At 42.5% G+C, this 20527-nt stretch overlaps 1 protein-coding gene across 1 annotated transcript in view; it reads left to right on the plus strand.

The window, feature by feature from the left end:
• spock3 (SPARC (osteonectin), cwcv and kazal like domains proteoglycan 3) overlaps window positions 1-20527 on the plus strand; it is a 451090-nt gene that overhangs the window by 226711 nt on the left and 203852 nt on the right. Inside the window, exon 6 of the mRNA XM_033019001.1 lies at window positions 14745-14859. Coding sequence (XP_032874892.1) covers window positions 14745-14859 — 115 coding nt within the window. The remainder of the gene's footprint in view (window positions 1-14744; window positions 14860-20527) is intronic.

Here is a 20527-nt window from a genome sequence, read left to right on the forward strand (position 1 = left end):
CTCAAAGTAATAGAAAAACCACTGGACATACTCAGTTGGTCAGGCAGTACTTTGTGAAATGTGAAACAGAGTTAATATTTCAGATTGAGGACCCTTTGCCAAAACTGAGAAAGAGATACTAACACGTCCCCATGGTACCTGTGTCTAAATATAGTGATCCTAGGTATAAGGTGAAAGAGAGGAAGTTTAAAAGGTATCTGAAGGGTATGTTTTTATCATAGAGAGTTAGTATCTGGTACGAGCTGCCACAGGACATGGTGGAGGCAGAAGCATTTAAAAGACATCTTAACTTATACTTGTAGAGCATAGAGGGATATGGAAGTCATGCTGGCAATGCAGATTAGCATGATGGTTGCCATAGACATGTTGGCCAAATAGCCTCCATCTATGTGTAGGAAGGAACTGCAGATGCTGGTTTAAAGTGAAGATAGACACAAAAAGCAGAGTCTGCTCTCGACCTGAAATGTCACCTATTCCTTTTCTCCAGAGATGCTGCCTGACCCGTTGAGTTACTCCAGCTTTTTGTGTCTAGCCTCCATCTGTGCTGTGCAACTTTATGACTGAAAAAACAGCTATCTTGTGCCTCATTTCAAGCCCACCTTCTTTGTCACACTGTCCAATCTTTCTCCTCATACCTCTGCACAATACCTTGGAGAATTGTTTCTGCATTGAAGATCCTGTATAATCTTTCAAGACCAAATAAAATATGTTGGAGGAGAACTTGATCTTTCTTCACCTCAGATTTAAGATTATAGTCATTGATAGACTCACTTGGCCCTGTGAAATTGAGTGTGTACAGATAGAAACATAGAAACATAGAAATTAGGTGCAGGAGTAGGCCATTCGGCCCTTCGAGCCTGCACCGCCATTCAATATGATCACGGCTGATCATCCAACTCAGTATCCCGTACCTGCCTTCTCTCCATACCCTCTGATCCCCTTAGCCACAAGGGCCACATCTAACTCCCTCTTAAATATAGCCAATGAACTGGCCTTGACTACCCTCTGTGGCAGAGAGTTCCAGAGATTCACCACTCTCTGTGTGAAAAAAGTTCTTCTCATCTCGGTTTTAAAGGATTTCCCCCTTATCCTTAAGCTGTGACCCCTTGTCCTGGACTTCCCTAACATCGGGAGCAATCTTCCTGCATCTAGCCTGTCCAACCCCTTAAGAAATTTGTAAGTTTCTATAAGATCCCCTCTCAATCTCCTAAATTCTAGAGAGTATAAACCAAGTCTATCCAGTCTTTCTTCATAAGACAGTCCTGACATCCCAGGAATCAGTCTGGTGAACCTTCTCTGTACTCCCTCTATGGCAATAATGTCCTTCCTCAGATTTGGAGACCACAACTGTACGCAATACTCCAGGTGTGGTCTCATGATGAGCCCGACCATGAAGCATTATGAAAATGTGCATTTAAGCATTAAAAAAATCAGTGGCCAAATATGTACAGTAAAAGAGGTGAAATAATTTCAATAGCATAAGTAATGGATGAAAGAACTACATATGTATGTTTCACTTACTATTAATTGTTCTTTTCATAAAATGCCATTCTGCGCAATGTGAAGTGGCCATTTGGTCAAGGTGAAACATAGTAATATTTATATCACATTTATAACATGCACATATCCTAACCCTGAGCCTTGGTGAGGAAAAGAAAAGAGTGCAAAACTGTAATTAAAGACAAAAATAGCTGGTTATTTTGGATGTTACATGCTTGATTTGCAAGCAGAATGTATGTGTAAATTACAGTCTGTGAATAGGATAGTCACAGATTTCCAAATAGGAAAAAGGCATACGTCTGAGCTTTTAGTTATATGCATGAGTTTGCAGCATGACAGATGATTCAACATTATTTTTATTGAACCATCCATTTGGATCATACCTCTGTCAATCGTGTTTTGAGTACTACAAAAATATACAGCTGTCTAGAGCAACTGAGCCACGCTGAATTGTTTATTGCATAAACTACATTTTCCTCTTGAACGTTTCAACCATCTTCCCAACTTAAAAATGCATCCTATTACTGTTAACATAGATATTTACATGTTGCTGATGTGATTTCACTGCATGCCATAGAAACAATTATCTCTGCAAGATTTTGGTTGCATGCAAACCTTTTTTGACATGTTCTTGCCTAGCTTCCCATTCTTTAATATATCTTCCTATCTATATAAATTATTTCAGTTCCACGCCAGAAACAATCACTAAATCCATGAGCTTCCAATGTGGTAGTGAGAAAGTGCTAGACTGTCACAGATGCTGAGGTTCTGATGATATTGAAAACCCTGTCTACACGCTCAGCATTATTTGATATTTATATTAACTTGCATAATTTAAAAATGTTTCCATAATTTTCATTTTGCTGGTGCATAGAATGTATTGTGTGAAAATTGGCTGTCAAAACTTGTTTCTTACATGATTAAATTTCAAACGGAAACTTAATTGGTTCCAACGTTTTTTGGGACATCTTGAGATTGTGTAATGGTGCTAAATAAACAAAAGTTATTACTTTTTCATTATTGGTCATAGAGTCATACAGTGTGAAAACAGGCCCCTCAGCCCAACTTGCCCACACTGACCATGTCCCATCTACAGTTGTCCCACCTGTCTTTGCCATATCCCTCTAAAATATCCATCCATGTATCTGTCTAATTGATTCTTAAGTGTTGCCATCATCCCTGCCTCAACTACCTCCTCTGGCAACTCGTTCCACATACACACCACCCTCTGTGTGAAAAAGTAACCCCTCAGATTCCTATTACGTCTTTCCCCCTTCACCTTTAACCTATGTCCCCAGGTTCTCGATTTCCCTACTCTGGGTAAGAGACTCCGAGCGTCCATCCAATCTATTCCTCACATGATTTTATACACCTCTGTAAGGTCACCCTTCATCCTCCTGTGCTCCAAGGAATAGAGTCCCAGCCTACTCAAACTCTCCCTATAGCTCATGCCCTCAAGTGCTGACAACATCCTTCTAAATCTTCACTGTACCCTTTCCAACTTTCCGCCTGTAACATGATGCCTAGAACTGAACATAATACTCTAACTGTGGTCTCACCAATGTCTAAAGGGCCTGTCCCACTTTTACGAGTTATTCACAAATTCTCCAGAGTTTTCCCCTTGATTCAAACTCGCAGAATGTTTGTAACGAGTCCGAAGGAGTTTGTAGATATATTGTAGCGGCTCTTTATGCTAGTCGTATGTACTCGTGGCATCAGGTAAGTCGGGACGTTTTTTCCAGCCCGATAAAAAAATGTCCACGAGTAAAAAAATGGTTGCGATGAAAGAAATTGCAACGTTTTACTCGTAAGGAGGGCATCGAAATAGTCGTGGAAATTCGTAGACATACTCGTAGGAGTTTGTAGGAGTTCGTGAACATAGTCGTGGAAGGTCGTAGGAGTTCGTAGATTACCAAGATCTTCATTTTTTATTTAGTTCCTTTATACTCGGCAGAGGTTTTGAATTGTCGTGAAAGTGTGACAGGCCCTTTATACAACTGCAACATGACCTCCCAACTTCTATACTCAATTCTTTAACTGGTGAAGGCCAATTTGCCAAAAGCTTTTCTGACCACCCTATCTACCAGTGAGCCACCTTCAAGGAACTATGTACCTGCACACCTAGATCTCTCTGCTCTACAACACTCCCAGAGCCCTACCATTCACTCCGTAGGTCCTGCCATGCTGGACTTTCCAAAATGCAACACCTCACATTTTTCTGTATTAAATTCCATTATTGATGAGGGGAAAAAAAATTACTTCATGCCCCATAGTGTATGTGGAAAACCCAGTGTTGATGTTAAGCTGTAACCATCTGTAGCTCAGTCCAGATTAAGGCAGCTGTTAGTCAGGGTATTAAAATAAAACTCAAGAGTTAACACTCACAGTCTTTAAATCCAGAGAACCAAATCAGCTGTAAATTTTGCAATAATCAAAACAAAATTGGCAGAGATATTATCCTCAATTGGTGGATCAATACAATGAATTTGAATCATCAGTCATCGTTCTGTCCTATCTTATTTTTTAGATATGTTTTATATTATATTTTAGAATATATTTCAACTGTAACATAAGGAAATAGAGAAAAGGCAAATAAATATGCAATGCTTTATTTTAACATATGCTGATAATTTTCACACCAGCTTCCCACCACACTGCTTAACCACAGACACCTTCTGGCATCCTTGAGGTATTTATCTTCATGAACAGGAATTGAAACAGTGGCTTCAATTTAGTTTAGTTTGGAGCTAAGTTCAGATCAACGTTCATTAGTCTTTTTCAGAGCCATCAATACATTTGATTATTTGAGACAAACTCTCTGAATGCTTGATTTTACCACTAGTTTTAATATTTTCCCCACCACCTCCTTCACCAAACATGCACCTTTAAATTAATCCATCTGGAGTAATCCACTTAACAACATTCGATACAGCTCCTTTGAACTAGTTAGAGATGAAGTATTTGAAGGGATTAACACTGACGTTTCAATCCTCTCAGAGTTTTCAGAACCTCACATATGTCTGAACCAGTTGAGATTTGTGCTAATGCAGGAGAAGTTCTTCAATTGAGTAAATAGGCTTAAGATTGTCCAGTAAGTGGTAAATCTATATTTTAAAAAGCAATCTAGCGTGTATTTAGTTATCTTTAGAGCATTATTAATACATGGATGCATTGGCCTGGACATTCCTGCATGTGACACTGTCTTTTTTTTAAAGAGCTGAGCACTTGAATATGTAAAAAAGACACAAAACTGGCATCTGTAGTTCCTTGTGTCTCTCCATGAATATAAGCCAGTTCTAGAATGCAGCATGATTGGAAAGATTTCATAGTTAAATTAACCAGCAGTTTGCTCAAGTGTTACAGTGAGTTCATTACTGGTGCAAGAAGGAATGCGAATGTATGAATTAATACTTTGCTGCCACATGTGACAAGTCACATTGAAATTCTTTGCTTCCATATCCAAGGTATGCAAATAGTCGCCACATAAGGGGCGCTTACAAAGTACCCTCGCATCAGGTCCCCCTTTGTTCTTCCCCCTCTCTCACGGCGCCACGGGTCCTCTCCGGGCTGTTCCGGGGCACCGACCCAGTCCCCAAATACGAGTTCCGCAGACCCAGGTTCCATTGGTCGCGGGCTTCATTGACCCGCAAGGTTCCACCTCTGATTTGCGAAGCTCCGACCTGTGAGGCGCCAGCCTCAGTTACTCAGCTGTCCTCCAGAAGGCCACTACAGCAAGAATTTAATTCCCAGACAATGATCCCTTATAGCTTTAACAGGGAAATAAGCCTGCCTTGCTCTTTTATTCACTCTTTTGGAACAACCAATCTTTGTGCTGTTCATAGAGCAGTCCCAGGGAGTGATGCATATTTTGGGTATGTATGTATCTTACAAACTACCTGTACTACAGTATATAACTTTTGAAACATTGTTGTACCAGCCACCACTGTTATTTGAATGTTGACTGACTTCAGTCGAGGCTGATTGTTGAGTAACCTGATAGCTATCCATGAAGAGCCACAAATGCTGGAGTAACTCAGCGGGACAGGCAGCATCTCTGGAGAGGAATGGCTGACGTTTCGGGTCGAGCTACTTCTTTAGACTCAACCCGAAACGTCACCCATTCCTTCTCTCCAGAGATGCTTGCTGTCCCGCTGCGTTACTCCAGCACTTTGAGTATATCTTCGGTTCAAACCAGCATCCGCAGTTCCTTCCTACACCTAACCATGGATTTTTAGCTAGCGATGAATTTGGGATGGCGTGGCTTGAGGGAGGAGCATGGTAGTTATTAAGTTTGAAGTGAAAGAAAATGTATTCTTTAAATTGAGAAATAATGATAGCCGTTAGGCGACATGGTGGAAATAGTTATTATTATTGGTTTATTATTTTCACATGTACGCAGAAACAATGGGCAAACATGCATGTGTACAACAGGGAGTAAAAAAAGAGAAAGGAAAGAGAATACCGAATATAGTGTTACAGCAGTGCTTATGAGAATTCAGTCAAAGTGGGGAAGGAGCTGATTATGCATGCTTTCAAGTTTTATTTAGTCATTTGCTGGCAGGAACAAGCAGAAAAGGGAATGATTGGGGTGTGACTCGTCCATGGTTATAGAGTCATAGAGTGATACAGCGTGGAAACAGGATCTTCGGCCCAACGCCCACACAGGCCAACATGTCCCAGCTACACTAGTCCCACCTGCCTGCATTTGGTCCATATCCCTCCAAGCCTGTCTTGCCCATGTACCTGTTTAACTGTTTCTGAAATGTTCGGCAACTCCCTGCCTTAACTACCTCCTCTGGCAGCTTGTTCCATACACCCACCACCCTTTGCGTGAAAATGTTGGTTGCTTTCCTGAGGCAACATGAATTGAAGATGGAGTCGATGGAGGGAGGCCTTTTTGTGTGATGGAATGAGCAAAGTCCACAACTCTCTGCGATTTCCTCCAATCTTGAGCAGAGCAGTTGCCAGGTGACCTTTGATGCATCCTAATTGGAAGCTTTCAGTGGTGCACCTGCAGAAATTGGCAAGAGACTTTGGAGACCAAATGTCCTTAGTCTTCTGAGGAAGTAGTGGTGTACTTTCATGGCTGTACCTTCAGGTTTTTGGTGATATTTCTGCCTTGGAACTTGAATCTCTTGAACATCTCCATCGGGTTCGATCCTGACTACGGGTGCTGTCTGTACAGAGTTTGTACGTGCTCCTTGTGCCTTTTCTCCTGGTGCTCTGGTTTCCACCCACACTACAAAGACGTACAGGTTTGTAGGTTAATTGGCTTCGGCAAAAAAAAAGTACATTTTCCATAGTGTGTTAGATAGTGTTAGCGTACGGAAGTGATCACTGACTGGTGCAGATTCAAACTGTCGAAGGCTTATTTCTGTGCTGTTTCTTTATCTCTAAAGTCTAAAGCCTACATAAGAAATCTGATGCAGGTGTCCTTGCGATCCGGCTGTTTCAGAGATGTGTGCAGAGTCTGGGAGAAGGCATTTGCCATTAATCTGTCATGGCAGTAGTAGTAGTAGACCAATAGTGGATGCATTAGTAATAATCTTTCAAAACTCTTTAGATTCTGGAGTAGTTCCTGAGGATTGGCGGGTAGCAAACGTAACCCCACTTTTTAAGAAGGGAGGGAGAGAGAAAACGGGGAATTACAGACCAGTTAGTCTAACATCGGTAGTGGGGAAACTGCTAGAGTCAGTTATTAAAGATGGGATAGCAGCACATTTGGAAAGTGGTGAAATCATTGGACAAAGTCAGCATGGATTTACAAAAGGTAAATCATGTCTGACGAATCTTATAGAATTTTTCGAGGATGTAACTAGTAGCGTGGATAGGGTAGAACCAGTGGATGTGGTGTATCTGGACTTCCAGAAGGCTTTCGACAAGGTCCCACATAAGAGATTAGTTTACAAACTTAAAGCACACGGCATTGGGGGTTCAGTATTGATGTGGATAGAGAACTGGCTGGCAAACAGGAAGCAAAGAGTAGGAGTAAACGGGTCCTTTTCACAATGGCAGGCAGTGACTAGTGGGGTACCGCAAGGCTCAGTGCTGGGACCCCAGCTATTTACAATATATATTAATGATCTGGATGAGGGAATTGAAGGCAATATCTCCAAGTTTGCGGATGACACTAAGCTGGGGGGCAGTGTTAGCTGTGAGGAGGATGCTAGGAGACTGCAAGGTGACTTAGATAGGCTGGGTGAGTGGGCAAATGTTTGGCAGATGCAGTATAATGTGGATAAATGTGAGGTTATCCATTTTGGTGGCAAAAACAGGAAAGCAGACTATTATCTAAATGGTGGCCGACTAGGAAAAGGGGAGATGCAGCGAGACCTGGGTGTCATGGTACACCAGTCATTGAAAGTGGGCATGCAGGTGCAGCAGGCAGTGAAGAAAGCGAATGGTATGTTAGCTTTCATAGCAAAAGGATTTGAGTATAGGAGCAGGGAGGTTCTCCTGCAGTTGTACAGGGTCTTGGTGAGACCACACCTGGAGTATTGCGTACAGTTTTGGTCTCCAAATCTGAGGAAGGACATTATTGCCATAGAGGGAGTGCAGAGAAGGTTCACCAGACTGATTCCTGGGATGTCAGGACTGTCTTATGAAGAAAGACTGGATAGACTTGGTTTATACTCTCTAGAATTTAGGAGATTGAGAGGGGATCTTATAGAAACTTACACAATTCTTAAGGGGTTGGACAGGCTAGATGCAGGAAGATTGCTCCCGATGTTGGGGAAGTCCAGGACAAGGGGTCACAGCTTAAGGATAAGGGGGAAATCCTTTAAAACCGAGATGAGAAGAACTTTTTTCACACAGAGAGTGGTGAATCTCTGGAACTCCCTGCCACAGAGGGTAGTCGAGGCCAGTTCATTGGCTATATTTAAGAGGGAGTTAGATGTGGCCCTTGTGGCTAAGGGGATCAGAGGGTATGGAGAGAAGGCAGGTACGGGATACTGAGTTGGATGATCAGCCATGATCATATTGAATGGCGGTGCAGGCTCGAAGGGCCGAATGGCCTACTCCTGCACCTAATTTCTATGTTTCTATGTTTCTATGTTAGACACATTGCAGTGGATCAAGGTTGTCTGTGAGGCTGCAATTAATGTGCACTATGACCAGCCTCTTGTAGCATCTCATAATGGTGGATACCAGACACACCAGATGGCAGTCATTAAGGCACATTATCCTGCTTTTCTCTTGGACTGGAATGATCATGGTCTTCTTATAACAGGTGGGGACCTTAGAATAGTGTAGGAAGAAGTTAAAGATGTCTGCAAATAATCCTTCCAGCTGGTCCGCGCATGTTCTGAGAACACAGCTGGGGACTCCATCCAGGCCAGTTGGGTTCACTCTCAGGAAGGCCAATCTGACATCTGCGAAATGATGATGAGCTGAAGAATAGTCTCAATCATTTCCTCTGTACATGCAGCAAATGGTGATATTCGTGAGTGTAAAATATACTGCCAGTCCCAGGGAGAACTTGGAACAGACAATCATGGCCTTAGGCCAGAAGAAGAAGGTGACAGTCTGAAAACCGTATGAGACGTTATTGAGTTTACTAATACCATGCACTGTAGTAGAGAAAACTACTGAAGGGATCGGATGATCATTGTGTAGCCTTAATGCAGGCATAGTCTTGGAAATATGTCATTTGTCCTTTGTCACTGCAGGTCTAAATTCTGAAACTCTACCCAATAGAACTGTGTAGTACCTTCATCAGAAGGACTGTAGTGACATAAGGGTGTAACTCATCTCCATCTTCTCACGGGCAAATAGAGATGGGCAATAAATGCCGGCATTGTCAAAATGTATAACTAAATCAAAAATTGGCAAGTCAACCATAATCACTGGTATATATATAATCAAGAGAGATGTATTGAAGAGAGATTGATGTATTCAAGAGATATATTCATTCGGTGGGCGGCGCGACTCTCGTCAGCAGCGGCCGCTGCAGTCCGTCTGTGTTTTATAATTTTTTGTCTCGTTTTTATGTAGTTTTTGTTATTTTTTTTGTTGGGGTATGTGTGTGGGGGGGTGGGGGGGAGGGGGTAACTTTAAAATCTTTCCCCTGCACGGGAGACCCGACCTTTTCTTTGTCGGGTCTCCGTTGTCGTTGGGGCTGCAACGTGGAGCGGCCTCCAACAGGAACGACCTGGGGTTCCAGCTGCGGAGCTGCCGACTACTCACCGTCACGGGGCTGGCCGAGTCCGGAGCGGGTGGAGCTGTGGTGGAGCGCTGCTGCGGCCCGACCCCCGGAGATTCGGTGGCTGCAACTGCGGGTTTGGCGGACGGCGGCACCGGGAGCCCGCGGGTCCCTGCTGGGAGACCGCTTTTCGGGGCTTCCACAACGGCGACTTCTCCCGCCCGAGTTGCGGGGTTGAAGAGCACCTGGAGCGGGTACTCACCATCGCCTCGCGCGGCTTGGAATGGCCGCGGGACTTTGCGAGCGCCCGCCGGGGGCTCTAACACCAAGACCCGGTGTCCGGCCTTGCATCACCCGGCGTGGCTTTAATGGCCGCGGGACAATCGCCATCGCCAGCCGGGGGCTTTGACTTTGACTCTGACTCTGACATCGGGGGGGAGAGTGCAGTGGAGAGATAAGTTTTTTTTGCCTTCCATCACAGCGATGTGATGGATGTTTGTGTAAACTGTGTTGTGTCTCGGGTCTTTTTGTTTTGTAATGTATGGCTGCAGAAATGACATTTCGTTTGGACCTCAAGGGGTCCAAATGACAATAAATTGAATTGTATTGTATATTGTTAGATATAGCTCTTTGGGCGAACGGAATCAAGGGATATAGGGAGAAAACAGGAACGGGATACTGATTTTGGATGATCAGCCATGATCATATTGAATGGCTCGAGGGGCCGAATGGCCTACTCCTGCATCTATTTTCTATGTCTATGTTTCTATTTGATGGTAATTATCCCATTGATATTTCGTTGTTAATAAAGTCCAACTATCTTCAACCATGGTGGGCTTTCCTGTTCCTCCCAAAAATCTAGACATTGAAAGTGTTGGCTTTCCAGATAAATAAGGGCGTCACAAGCTTTTCTGAAAGGTATATTCCCCAAAACAGTCAATGCTGATCTCTGCATAAAGGAATTTGAGAACACTTGACATTTTGAATTGAAAACTGGCTTTAGGAAAAAAACTAAATTTCAGCATTCCCGGATCATCAGTTAAGTTGTTGACTCTATTCAGTCTGTTCAATATGTTCTTTTGTTCTTCCTGAATGATTTTCAGTGAACCAAAATATAGGCCTCTGTACTGTTTAAATAATTTGCTTCCTTTTCAAAATGTAATATCTATAACTTATCTACCACACTCGCTTGCTTTCACTGGCTTCTCACTCCAAATCAATGCACAAACCGACAGGATCATAAACTTCTGTTTTAACTAGACAGAGTGCTGGATTCTGAGTGGTGGAGTCGAAGGAACCGTAACAAAATAAAGTGATAAAATAACAGGCTTCCTTGTTTTTGCATGGAAAACCATGGATAAAGGACGGAAAGGGTAAAATTAACAGTGGAGTGAGCAAGGGGTGCAGTGGGATAGCCTATTTGGAATGTTGAAATTGGAATAAAAGATAAAATGTGGTTTGAGGCAGCATTGCACAGCACTGCTGAGCATCTATTAGTGGCCCTTTAATGGCCCATGCATTTCATAACACATATCTGCAATTTTTCATTTCTGTGGCACATGTGTGGACCTTGTTGCAATAACACGGGCCAGTGAGCCCAACTTATATTCAAGTGTGAAATTGTAATTTTCAGATCAAGTCCCAGGGGATGCCATATTAATATGCATTAACTATGTAAAGAGACATGTGCATTTATGCATGTTGAACAGTCAAGTGTTAACAAGCCAAATAGACACCGAAATGTCGATTTGTGTGTATCAATACAATTTAATAAGCAGTGAAATGGATTTATTAAATTTTAATCATTTATTGTTCAGGAATGAACTTGCAACAAACGGTATTAACACTTTAATTAGGCAATTAACTAATCTTGGACATTTGGCCAATTATTTTTTTTTAAATCAGAAAGCAGAATGATGTTTTCTAATTTGTTATTGTCAAAATTCAAACATAATTCCTGCATGAGCCAGTTATCCGCTAAACCTCTCCTACAACAAGCACAGATCAAAGCACACATATTCTAAGTGATTTATGGAATTGCCCTCCGTTTTGACAATATAGAATGGTATAATAAAACTCTTGTCTCAAAAAACTATTTAGAGTCACCCCAGGTTGTTAAAACTTTAACAATGGAAGATAGACACAAAATGTTGGAATAGCTCAGCGGGACAGGCAGCATCTCTGGAGAGAAGGAACGGGTGACGTTCCGGGTCGAGAAGAACCGAGAAGAACTTTTTTAGTTTGAAGAAGGGTCTCGACCCGAAACGTCACCCGTTCCTTCTCTCCAGAGATGCTGCCTGTCCCGCTGAGTTACTCCAGCGTTTTGTGTCTCTCTTCGATTTAAACCAGCATCTGCAGTTCTTTCCTACATATTTAACAATGGACGTGTGCAGAGCTCAAACTTAGATGTTAATGTCAATCATTGCACATTTACCATCATGGTTTTTGTTAGGTTGTTTTAAAAATACCCACTGACTTGGCCTCCACCGCCTTCTGTGCCAATAAATTCCACAGATTCACCGTCCTCTGAGGAAAGAAATTCCTCCTCATCTCCTTTCTAAAGGTACCTCCTTTTGTTCTGAAGCTATGGCCTCTGGTCCTAGTCTCTCCCACTAATGGAAACATTCTCTTCAGATCCACTGGATACAGGCCTTTCTCTGTTTGGTAAATTTCATTGAGATCGCTCCTCATTCTTCTAAACTCCAGCGAGTACAGGCCCAGTGCTGTCAAACGCTCATCATATGTTAACCCTGTCATCTTTGGGATCATTCTCATAAACCTCCTCTGGACCTTCTCCAATGTCAGCAGGTCCTTCCTCAGATATGGGGACCAAAATGGATCACATTACTCCAAATGCGGTCTGACCAGTGCTTTATAAAGCCACAGCATTATATCTCTTTTTTTACTTTCTAGACCTCTCAAAATAATTGCAAGCATTGCATGTGCCTTCCTTACTACCGATTCGATTTGCAAATTAACCTTTTTTGAAATCCTGTACCGACTCTCCCAAGTTCCTTTGCACCTCAAATTTTTTAATTGTCTCTCCTGTTGTGCCTGTTGAATTCTTCAATGGCGATTTGAATTGTGTATCACCATTCATATCGTTAGTTCAGCTTGCCTTTGCTCTTGATGATCCTCTTGGTGTCCACATGATTCATTATGCCAGAGTAACAAAGTATAACAATCAATAAACCAAGCTCTCTTCATGCACTCATGATTTCTGTCGGCCCTGCGTTTATTGTGCCTGTTCTTTCCCCCTTCATCTGTGGACTTACGTAATATGAAGACAAACAAGTTAGCATTGTGGTTTCTCCTGCAAGACAAAGGAGCTAGTTATTGATTTCAGGAAGCAAAGTAATGTATACACCCCAGTCAACATTGATGGTGCCAAAGTGAAGATGGTTGCGGTCGGTGTTGCCTTCCGGTCACAAGGGGGGCCCCCGGTGGGGGTCCCTCTACGCAGGGATTCTCCCCCTCTACATTGGGAACCTGGGGTGGAGGGTATTGCACCGAGGTGTTCCCTGCAACCTGTTTCTCTCGTGGTTCACAGACTCGCCAGCCGCATGCCACTTTTGCGGGCTGGAAGAGTCTGTGTACCACGTGTACATGGAGTGCGTGAGGCTGCAGCCACAGTTTGAATACCTAAAGGGGCTGCTCCTTGCCTTCTGGCTGCATTTTTCACCCGCCATCCTCATCTTTGGACACCCTGTGCGTAGGGGAGAGGGTAGGGCTGAAGATGTCCTGGTTGGGTTGCTCCTGAGCCTGGCCAAGCTGGCCATCCGCGAGTCACGGCGCCAGATGGTGGAGGGCTCTACCCGAGCCGACTGCCTGCCCCTTTTCCGGGGTTACGTCCGTGGTTAGAAAGGGAATACGCCCTGTCTACGGGCACCCTGGGGGAGTTCCGGGACCGCTGGTTTCCGCAGGGTGTTGAATGTATCCTCATTAAGGATTGTAACGTATAGTAGTTTATTATGGATACATGTTAGTATTGTATTATGGTGGTGGGTTCTGGCTTGTTTTATTGTAGTGTAAATATTATTTTTTAATAATTGAATACATTTTTTGATTACAAAAAAAAAAAAAAAAGTGAAGATGGTTGAGAATTTCAAATTCCTAGACATAAATATCAAGTTCCTGGTTGTAAATATCATCTACAATTTATATTGAGCCAATGACATTGAAGCGAAGGACAAGAAAGCACACTGAAGCCTCTACTTCCTCACGACAAAGGCAATATAACATGTTTAGTTTAGTTTAGAGATACAGCACAGAAACTGGCACTTCGACCCACCGAGTCTGCACCGACCAGCGATCCCGCACATTAACACTATCCTACACAAGGGACAATTTTTTACATTGATATCAGGCCAAATAACCTGGAAACCTGTAGGTCTTTGGAGTGTGGGAGGAAACCGAAGATCTTGGAGAAAACCCATGCAGGTCACGGGGGGAACGTACAATCTCTGTACAGATAAGCACCTGTTGTCAAGATTGAACCCGGGTCTCTGGCACTGTAAAGCAGTAGCTCTACCGATATAACACCGTGCTTTGTCTCCGATGACTCACCTTGTAGAGAGATTAAGATTAAGATTTTTTTAAACTGAATTTGCATTTTATGTTTCTGCACTGCTGCAGGAAATTGAACTGGTTACATGTATTTCTCATTCTTCTCGTTTCTCATAGGGGAATTCTTCAAGGAATATAAAATATTGCATAACAGAAGCATGGAATATTACTTCAGGATAAAACATAAATTTGAAACTGAAATTCATATTCGGAAAAAAGTTCACATAATAAATGTTTGTATTTAACTAACAGTTAATGTGTGGGAAGGATCTGCAGATGCTGGTTTAGACAAAATGCTGGAGTGAATTTAACTGACAGTTAAATTGGCAATGATAATAAATATTATAGACATTCAAATGCAATTGGAAGTTTCAAATAAAGTTAAATACATCATGAGTTTCAAATGTCTTCAGTTAATTCTTTATTTTTGTTTTTTATCCCAATTACGCTATGTTCCTGCATAATGTTACTTATCTGAAAGAAACAACATTTTAAGACAAGGAAATTACTTTTTTATACCTTATTTTTGCTGCAGGATGAAAGCAACCAATTTGGCTCACAAGCAACGGAAAGGATCCAACTGCACACCATGTCCAGTGGTTCATCCTCATCCTGTTTGTGGAACAGATGGACATGTCTACTCATCTCTGGTAAGGATACATTAACAAGGGAAACATAAGTGCCCTTTGGGAATTTTGTGACATTAAAAACTGTTCATGTTTTGTTCATCTTTATTAAATAATGTTTCAATAACATTGAAATATAGGTTAATCTCAATTTCTGATACTTTTACATTCTATATTATATATCAAATTCCAACAAACCCATCCAAACGACAAAATACAAGAACGCTAGTATATGTCTCAGAGTCATGGACTCAACAATGAGTCGTGTAACAGTAAATTTTCTTGATCTAGACCAAAAGCTTTTAAACATTGAGCTCTTAGTGGGATAATAATGGGCTCTTAGTAGGATTGTCCTACAGTCCTACAGTTAAATGATAATCAATTATTGCAACATTCTTCCTCCAAAAAAAGTGCAAGCTGATCAGACTTGCAGGCTTGTGCATTATTCTCAAGGTAAATGGATATCTGAGTACCCATAAGACTACCCTAGTTTTTGCTGGGATCAGATCCCATGCTAATAATATGTGTATCAAATATTACATTATGGAATACAGTCAAGCCAGAATATTAAAAATAAGAAAACAGCATCTAAAAAATCAATTCACAATCTCTGAAAAGAAAATTTAAAAATGACATGAAGAATAAGTGTTTTAGGAAGCATCATAAAGATTCACCAGCATCCAACTATAGTTATTTACAGATCATCCTTATCTCTATCATTCAGGTTTTATACATTGTACTGTGAATTATGCATGCTTCCATAAATCTAACTAGTTTATTATTCCTTCAATGCTTCAATGACCATGGTGTGCTCAACAAATGACTGTCGAGTCATTTCTGGACATAATCGTTATGGAAATACGGTGTCTTCCGTGTTATTCATACTACTTCTGTTGTATCACTGATCTAGCTGCAGAACAGTGATCAGAGTGTTATATCTAGAAGACATTTACATTACACAATCTTTGCTGTGTTGTCTCTTGTGTAATTGTGAGAAGTTACATTCAGACAGTGGGGAATTTTTAATTTGTGTATCCAGTATCCACTTCTTCCAAGGTTGTTTGAATATTGTTCAAAATAAGTAAAATGTCACATCAAAAGCAATGGCATGATAAATCAAGCTGATGAATTTTGGGAAGCCAAATGAGTGTAGGGAATACCAAATGAGTGTTGGGGCCCAAGGGAGTCGTGATGAACATTGGTGTACAAATTCAAAGATCCCCAAAAGAAGGACCACATGCAGATAGAATGGTAAATGTAACAAATGGGTTGCTAGCCTTCAATAGTGGGGTCATAGAATGTGAGATCAGGATGTCATGGTGCAGTTTAATCAAATATTAGTTTAGTTTAAAGATACAGTGTGGAAATAAGTCATTTGGCTCACTGAGTCGGCGTGAATAATGATCACCTATTATCCCAGTTCCGGATCCCACAGACTAGGGGACATTTACAAGAGCCAATTATCCTGTATGTCTTTGGAATGTGGGAGGAAACCGGAGTACCCGGAAAAAACCCATGCAGTCACGTCGAGAAAATACAAGCTCCATAGAGGCAGTATGTGCAGTCAAGATCAAGGTTAAGTTTCTGAAAGACCACCAGGGGCGCCGGGGAGATGGCCAGCCCAGCCAGCAGTCTGTTCGTTTTTTTCATCTTTTGTTATTTTTAGTGTTTGTTTGAAGTTTGATTTAATGTACTTCGGTTTGTTTTATGTGGGAGGAGGGGGGGGGTCGTGGGAAACTTTTTTTTCAGGTTCTTACCTTCCCGGAGATGTGATCATTTTTTGGATCACATTCTCCGGGCTCTGCGGCCTACCATCGCTGGAGCTGGGAGAAGCCTCGGACTGTTGTGAGCCCCCCCGCGGGGCACGGAATTAACATCGGAGCGGATCCCTTGCCTGGGATCGCTCCCACCGTGGCCTGCGGACTTACCATCAAGGGCTCACAGTCTCAGGAGAGGCAAGTCGGGAGGTCCAACGCTCCAACGGGTTTGATCGCCCGGCGCCGGGAGCTGATAACCCCCCGATGCGGGGGCTGAACGCCTCGATGCAGAGGGCCCGAACGCCACCGGCTACGGCAGTCAAGATCAACCCGTCAATGGGGGCTCGAGGCCCCCGACCAAGGAAGAACAAAAGGAAGAGACTTGAACTTTGTTTCGCCTTCCATCACAGTGAGGAATGTGTAGGAGTCACTGTGGTGGATGTTCATGTTAAAATGTGTTTTTGAGTGATCTGTTGCTTTTAATTGTATGACTGACCTGGCCAGTGAAATTCCTCGTATGTTGCAAAACATACTTGGCGAATAAAGTGTGATTCTGATTCTGATTCTGATGCAGTATGGCAGCAAATATACCACTGCACTAGCCTGCCGCATGGCACCATATTGGTGAGGCCACATCTAGAATATTGCATGGGATTAGTATAGGCAGTTGCGTAATCGTCAGGGTGAGTTAAAGGGCCTGCTTCTGTGTTGTGTGATTGGAAGACAGGACCTTGGGCCCACTGTGTACACAGTCAGCAACCAGTTAGAATGATTGTATTTTCTTCTCTCCATGCACTCATAAACTACCAGTCCCCTCGCCACCTGCCATATCCTACAACTTACCCACATACTAAGGGCAATTTACAGTTGCCAATTAACCTAGTACCATCATTGGGATGTGGGGCAAAATCAGAGAACCCAGAGTAAACCCATGCACTCAAGGGGAGGACATGTAAATTCCATACTGAGGGTACTGGAGGTCAGGATTGAACTTGGACTACTGGAACCATGCAGTAGCAGCTCTATCAATGGTGTCACCCAAATTGTGTATTGATTCACTCAAGGAATGCCTGTTTAGGGTTACTTGCGAAACTCCATTCGGTTTTCCATGCTGCCTCGTTGGAGGAAGTCCAGGACAGAAAGCTTGGTGTGGGAATGGGAGAGGAAGTCAAAGTGTTGAGCAACCAGGAGGTCAAGTAGGTTTAGGCGGACTGAGCGGAGGTGACCAGCGAAATGATCGCCGAGCCTGCGCTTGGTCTGACCTTTCCCATACTGACCTTTCTGCCCTGGGCCTCCTCCACTGTCAAGAGTGTGGCAGAGCACGAATTGGAGGAACAGAACCTCATATTTCGCTTGGGCAGCTTACAACCCAGCGGTATGAATATTGATTTCTCTAACCAAGTAACCCTTGTTTTCCCCCTCTCTCTCCATCCCTCCCCCATCCTAGTTCTCCGATCAGTCTGACTGTCCCCGTGATAACATTTTTATCTTTGTTTGCTTCGGTGCTACCTTACCCAAGTTAACAATGATCTATTCAACATTTTCCTTGGTATTCGTCCCCTTTGAAGTCTACTTTTCATACCTTACATTCTTTAACTCAGTGTCTCCCTCTCCCCTGACTCTCAGTCTGAAGAAGTCTTGACCCGAAACGTCACCCATCCCTTCTATCCCGAGATGCTGCCTGTCCCGCTGAGTTACTCCAATGGTGTTCTAATCTAGCAAGAGTGCTGTCCACAGCTCGATGAGATTCTCTTTCCAGTGTAAACTTCATTGCCTCTCTTTCACATGTAATGTTTTTGGCAGAGTTTCTCTGAATTTTATTACCAACATTCTCATCGGCTGGACGCATGTGTCAATATATTTTTATAATCCTGCTCATCTACTCACCATACCACCAATTTGACAAAGTACAGATATTTTTCTTTTAGGTTTAGGTGTTTTATTGTCACATGTACCGAGGTCTGGTGAAAAGCTTTGTTTTGCATGCTATCCAATCAGTTAATATTATATACATAAGTACAATCAAGCCAAACTCTAGTGCAATAGGTAGAGCAAAGGGGAAGATACTGAGTGCAGAATATAGTTCTCAGCATTGTAGCACACCAGTTCCAGTAACAACGTCCAATGTCCACAATGTGGTAAAGGTGAATTGGACAGTAATCTACCTTATGGAAGGACTGTTCAGAAGCCTGATGACAGAGGGTTAGAAGCTGTTCCTGAGTATAGTGGTACACATTCTCAAGCTTCTGTGTCTTCTGCCTAACAGGAGCAAGGAAAAGAAGGAATAAATTTAAACCTGCTTAATTCCATTCCACTCGTTTCCCTTGAAATAATCTGATGTATACTGATCAGTCTGAAGAAGGGTCTCGACCCGAAACGTCACCCATTCCTTCTCGCCTGTCCCGCTGAGGCACTCCAGCATTTTGTGTCTACCGTCGGTTTACACCAGCATCTGCAGTTCCTTCCGACAACAAACTGATCTAAAAGTATTTCTCGAATATACAAGTATTTCCTTTAGAATATCTGGAGAATAGAGTTGCATTAATAATTGCACAATAGATGTTCACAGCATTTCAATAAGCGTGTGAATTTTGAGACAATCACTTACCCTAATCTTGCTCTTATGACCTTGCTCCTGAGAATGGAATAAAGCAAAGGAAGCAAAGAGATTCGAATTGTAATTCTAAGAGCGTTCTAGAGCCAGACTAGTCATTCAGGGAGGCAAAAACTACATGAAATAGATGGTGTGATGAATACTGATGCCAGAAGTCAAGGACAGACTACAGTGCCCTATCTATTCATGCTTGTATTTGTGCATTCTGCCAGTGTTCTAACTCATGAAATACAAATTGTAGGTGGAGGTCACTTTCTGGAAAACTATGTACTTTGGGTGAAGGAAAACAATGTATCAATTAATCAGGACTGAATTTCCGTATTGTGGGAAGCACTAAAACTGATTAACGCCTGATCAAACAATGCAATGGAGAGAAGAGAATCATTACTTTCAATGCGAATATTTATAAGTTTTAATTAAAAATTAATTTACAATTTCAATCATCTCAATGTTATGTACATTTTTGAAAACTTTGTCTCCACAATGTACATTTGTCCGAACTCAAAAGAGAACATTTCCTTTTGTTTAAGAAGGAACTGCAGATGGTGGAAAATCGAAGGTAGACAAAAGTGCTGGAAAAAACTCAGCGGGTGCGGCAGCATCTCCTTTTGTGTTTATTCGTGTCACATTTTGTTACATCTCCATATGACGTTGGTCGTCATGGGAGCATCAGACAATGCTGGAGGAATACAGCGGATCAAGCAGCTTATGTGGACAGAAAGCAATGGTCAATGCTTTGGGTCAAAGCTCTGCACCAGGCCTGAGAGCAGAGAGGCATGTTAGCCCATATAAAGAGGAGAAGAGGAGTGGTGATTTTGTGGACTAGGGACGAGTGAAGGATGACAGACAAATGGAGCCAGGTAGGCGAAGGGGAGAGATGGGATTGGGAGGCACCAAAAGGCAGATTATGGAAGAAGGCAGGCAGAAACGACAAAAATAGGCGGGGAAGAGGGGGAACAAGGGAACAAAGAAGGTAGCTGGAACCAGTGGAAGGGAGCCATTTCTGGGTTGATTATGATGTTGAGCTTTTCTCCGTTATTGCTGTCTCAATGCCTAATCATTTGTCCTCACCCCACCCCACTGATTACCCCTTCTCGTTTGAAGACAATGCTCCAGTAGTAGTGGACTCTAGGACCAGAGGACACAGCCTCAGAATAAAAGGACTACCTTTAGAATTGAGATGGAGGAATTTCTTAAATCAGAGGGTGATGAATCTGTGGAGTTCATTGCCAAAGTCATTGGGTATTTTTGAAAGTGGAGATATTAAAGTGGATAAAGTAGGCTCATGATTAGTAAGGGTGACAAAGATTACTTAGAGAAG

This window comes from Amblyraja radiata, chromosome 1 (genome assembly GCF_010909765.2).
Source record: "Amblyraja radiata isolate CabotCenter1 chromosome 1, sAmbRad1.1.pri, whole genome shotgun sequence".
In the NCBI taxonomy this organism is placed as follows: Eukaryota; Metazoa; Chordata; class Chondrichthyes; order Rajiformes; family Rajidae; genus Amblyraja; species Amblyraja radiata.